A 2,233-nucleotide genomic window follows, 5' to 3' on the forward strand; every position below is an offset into this window, starting at 1 on the left:
AGAGCTGCATCTTGCTGCTCATGCTGCAGCCAGGCTGGGAATAGAGATCACAGGCACCAGCAGAAAGAGCAGGTTGATGGGACAGGGAGGGACCTTGGGGGCCAATCCATAGACCCTCATGGCAAACCCCTCTGGAGACAACTCAAGGGAGGCCAGGCGGCTGAGCCCATTCCCCCTGAGGGCAGCACGTTCTGCGCAGAAGTTGACAGACACAATTTCAGTTCTGGCTGGTGCCAGCCCCAGGCAAGTCACTGTTCTGCCTCTTCTTTCCCTTCCCAAGCATGTTTATGTAGCAAGTTTTGTACTTTTCAAGGGGGTTTTGCCTTCTTATTTCAAGCTTCCTGCTGGTTTCAGCCTGACAGAGGGGCCTGGGGACAGAGACATGCTCCCAGGAAAGCGAGACACAGGCAGCCCTCTCCCTTGCCCAGCCCCAATCCCCACTTCACTCGCGCAGCACACAACACGCCAGCAGACCGCTCAAATCCTGGAAGAGAGCAAGGGCACAAAATACATTCCACTACCTGAAACCACTGTGGCAATACCAGCACAAGCATGATGCAGCCACCCCCCTCCCTGCCCTGGGAACAGCCGGTGCAGCCAGCAGCATTCCTGGCTCTGCTAGCAGCCTTCAGGAAAGGGGAGGGGGTGCAGTTGCAGTCCTTTGCCGAACAGCCCAGTACCGCTGGACCAGTGTTTGCCAGAGTCCATGGGAAGTCTGTGAGCAAGGATGCGCAGGGCTTCTTCTCCCCCTGGCCACGTCAGCCCTCCCCACAGCTCTCAAAGTACTGGCACATCAGCTCACGCACTTGCTCGGCCCGGCCGTCCTCCATGGCAGCAGGCGCAGGCTGGCAGGGCTTGGGCAGCTCAGCTGGCTCAGTGCCCTCCAGCCACTCCTTGTTGAAGGGGTTGTCATGAGCTTCGCAGATGTTGTGCAGGATGCAGCAGGCAAGGACGAGGGTGGGCAGCAGCTCTAGGCTGCAGTCATCGCACTTCAGGAGGATCTGCCAGCGTGCCTTCAGGCGCAGGAAGGCGTTCTCGATGACGCTGTGTGCCCGCTTCAGGCGGTAGTTGAACTGCAGCTGCCGCTGGGTGAGGTTCTCGTCTTCCTGGTAGGGCTTGAGGATCCAGTCTTGCAAGGGATAGGTGGCATCGCCCAGCAACACGTACTTCTGCGCCTTCCCCATGAAATGCTTGGGAGGGTTGGGGCACAACCGTCCCTCCTTGGCCAGCACCCACAGGCTGGAGCTCTCCAGGACTGCGCTGTTCTCCATGCTGCCGGGGAAGGCGGTGGAGACATCCCAGAACTGGCCCAGCCCGTCCACGGTGGCCTGCGTAAGGATGGAGTGCCAGCCCTGGCCGTTGCAGTAGTCAGCGCTGAGGCGCAGGGGCGGGTGGATGGGGATGTGAAGGCTGTCCAGGGCGCCAATGCAGTGTGGGAAGCCCCAGCGGGTGCGGAAGATGCGCACCATGTTCTCCAGCTCCTTTTCATGGGGCAGTCGGAGGTAGAGGGGCTTCAGCAGCAAGACAATGGTATAGCTAACTTCCCGGACACACGTCTGCACTGTGGAGGGCCCCACACCAAAGAGCGGGCTGAGAGTCTGATACTCCACGTTGGTGGCCAAGTGCCACAGGGCCACAGCCACCCTTTTCTCCAGGGGCAGGGTGGGGTGGAAGTGGGCGCTGTGCGGAGCCAGCCCGGGCCGCAGCTGGTTGCAGACATAGAAGAAGGTCTCCTTGGACATCCGAAACTTCTCCAGCCAGTCCTGGGGCCCAAACTCCTTCAGTACCACACGCTCCCACCAGTCTGTGCTCCTGACACTGGGCCAGGCGCGGGGGTAGAAGTAGCAGCTGGTTCTTCTCCGGCGAGCGATCAGGAGCTGCAGCACAGCAGGGAGACAAGAAAAGTGTGAGACAGCGCTTCCTCGGTCCCCCACCCTGTGCTTTCTCTGAAGACCATCCAGCTCAAGTGAGCTGCTCAAGGCAGGGAGGTTGCCTAGTGCCATACAGTTTTCCCAGTCCTATTCCCAGCAAACCCCACTGTAAGCCCACCAGGCAATAGTTATACCCCTGCACAAGATGCCCAGGTGCCACAGATGAGGAACCTTCTGGAAAAGTCCCCTTTTGGGGTGGCCACTTACTCTGTGGTTTTATTTTTTAATGAGCATTACTTGCTTCCCTGCAACCAAGGGAACTGTGGGTCGGGTCATGATTTGGAAGGGGGGTGAACACCCAT

At 59.2% G+C, this 2,233-nt stretch overlaps 1 protein-coding gene across 1 annotated transcript; it reads right to left on the reverse strand.

The window, feature by feature from the left end:
• Nucleotides 1–729: 729 nt before the first annotated feature.
• On the reverse strand, nt 730–2,003 carry HARBI1 (harbinger transposase derived 1). The gene has a single exon (XM_010153712.1). It carries the CDS (start codon nt 2,001–2,003, stop codon nt 759–761), a length of 1,245 nt encoding a protein of 414 aa, XP_010152014.1. The 3' UTR covers nt 730–758.
• Between the last annotated feature and the right edge of the window lie 230 nt (nt 2,004–2,233).

This window comes from Eurypyga helias, unplaced genomic scaffold, assembly GCF_000690775.1.
Source record: "Eurypyga helias isolate BGI_N326 unplaced genomic scaffold, ASM69077v1 scaffold35726, whole genome shotgun sequence".
NCBI classification, from domain to species: Eukaryota; Metazoa; Chordata; class Aves; order Eurypygiformes; family Eurypygidae; genus Eurypyga; species Eurypyga helias.